The sequence below is a fragment of the Perkinsus marinus genome, assembly GCF_000006405.1.
Source record: "Perkinsus marinus ATCC 50983 genomic scaffold scf_1104296969828, whole genome shotgun sequence".
Taxonomy (NCBI): Eukaryota; Perkinsozoa; order Perkinsida; family Perkinsidae; genus Perkinsus; species Perkinsus marinus.
This window is the reverse complement of record NW_003202653.1, coordinates 1-1,186: the sequence shown is the minus strand read 5'-3', so window position 1 is coordinate 1,186 and position 1,186 is coordinate 1. Positions and strand designations below refer to the sequence as shown.

Below are 1,186 nucleotides of genomic sequence, written 5' to 3'. Positions count from 1 at the left end.
ATCATAGTGCCACACCTTTCGAGGATCACCCAGCGAACCATTGGGCATTTCCGAATTACAGGCCTTACCCTGCACATACCCAGCCCCTTGCTCTGTAGTTGCCTTAGACCCACCACCAGAACCAACGGGGTTGAAGGAAAAGGTCGGACTCTCCTGCCCGTACAAAGGCATACCATAATCAGAGGTAGCATTCGGCGCCACAGGAAGACCTTGGTCATGACTGCTACGACCTACATCACGACCAATAGGCTCTCCATTACCATTCAAGCTAAAGGCAGAGCCAATACGTTTTCTCAACGTAACATGCCTATCATAAGGACTCCTCAAGTCGTTATTACTACCAATAACCTGTTGAGCTCCTACACGATCAGGACTAAAATCAAAAGCTTGAGCACCCTGCACCGTCTTCACAGTAGGCCTTCCCATATTCGTTAATTTGAGATCAATAGCCTCAAGACGACGATCTAGCCTAGAAGTCACTTCATTGTGTTGACGGTCACGATCGTCCAAGCAAATCTTCACAGCATTAAAGTTATCATTAGTAGCAGTCCTCAACTCCTCTATAGAGTTATAAACCTTCTCGTCTAACGCACCCACCGAGGTAGATAATTCTTTACGTAGGCAGGCATCAGCCTGCCTACGCATCCATTTTCAGGCTGAAAATGGATGTTGAGACTCAACATCGATAGACTCCTTATGCTTATCAATCACGTTTATCAGAGTCGAGTGAGCAGCACTGTTTTCTTGCCGCATCCTCTGAAATTCAGAGGCCAAGAATTCAGTAAACTGGCCACCTTCCTCCTCAGAACCAACAATACTCTCAACAGCTTTGTTAGCAGAATCATAATCAAAGCCCGATGAGACCAGACCCTTAGAGGAGAGACCACCCTCTTTACCAGTACTACCCGCATCCTCCGGCAAATCACCATCTAAAGGTGGTGATTCCTTTGGTGCATCATCATCTTCTTCTCGAGGCTCATTAAGGACATCATAAGAAGCCTGCAATCCCGTGGACATAGCTTGAGGCTCTTCTACATACGGGGTTCCAAATACTTTGCGATACACGTTCAAGAAAAGGCCCTTCTCTACTGAGTTTAATACACATTTATCATTCTCATAGACATAAGCAGCCATGTCTTGAATAGATCCACCCGGATTAGGATATTCCGTATCGTAACAATAGCTT

General features: G+C 45.9%; 2 protein-coding genes across 2 annotated transcripts; both read right to left on the bottom strand.

Annotated features, from left to right (window-relative positions):
* Positions 1-113: 113 nt before the first annotated feature.
* Pmar_PMAR021926 (hypothetical protein) lies at positions 114-645 on the bottom strand (the record flags this gene model as incomplete). The annotated part of the gene is made up of 1 exon (XM_002767805.1): positions 114-645. A coding segment is annotated over one exon (532 nt), but the record flags the coding sequence as incomplete, so codon positions are not given.
* Positions 646-651: 6 nt separating this feature from the next.
* On the bottom strand, positions 652-1,134 carry Pmar_PMAR021925 (hypothetical protein; the record flags this gene model as incomplete). Its single annotated transcript, XM_002767804.1, has 1 exon — positions 652-1,134. The coding sequence occupies one exon, from the start codon at positions 1,132-1,134 to the stop codon at positions 652-654; it is 483 nt and encodes a 160-aa protein (XP_002767850.1).
* Positions 1,135-1,186: the final 52 nt, after the last annotated feature.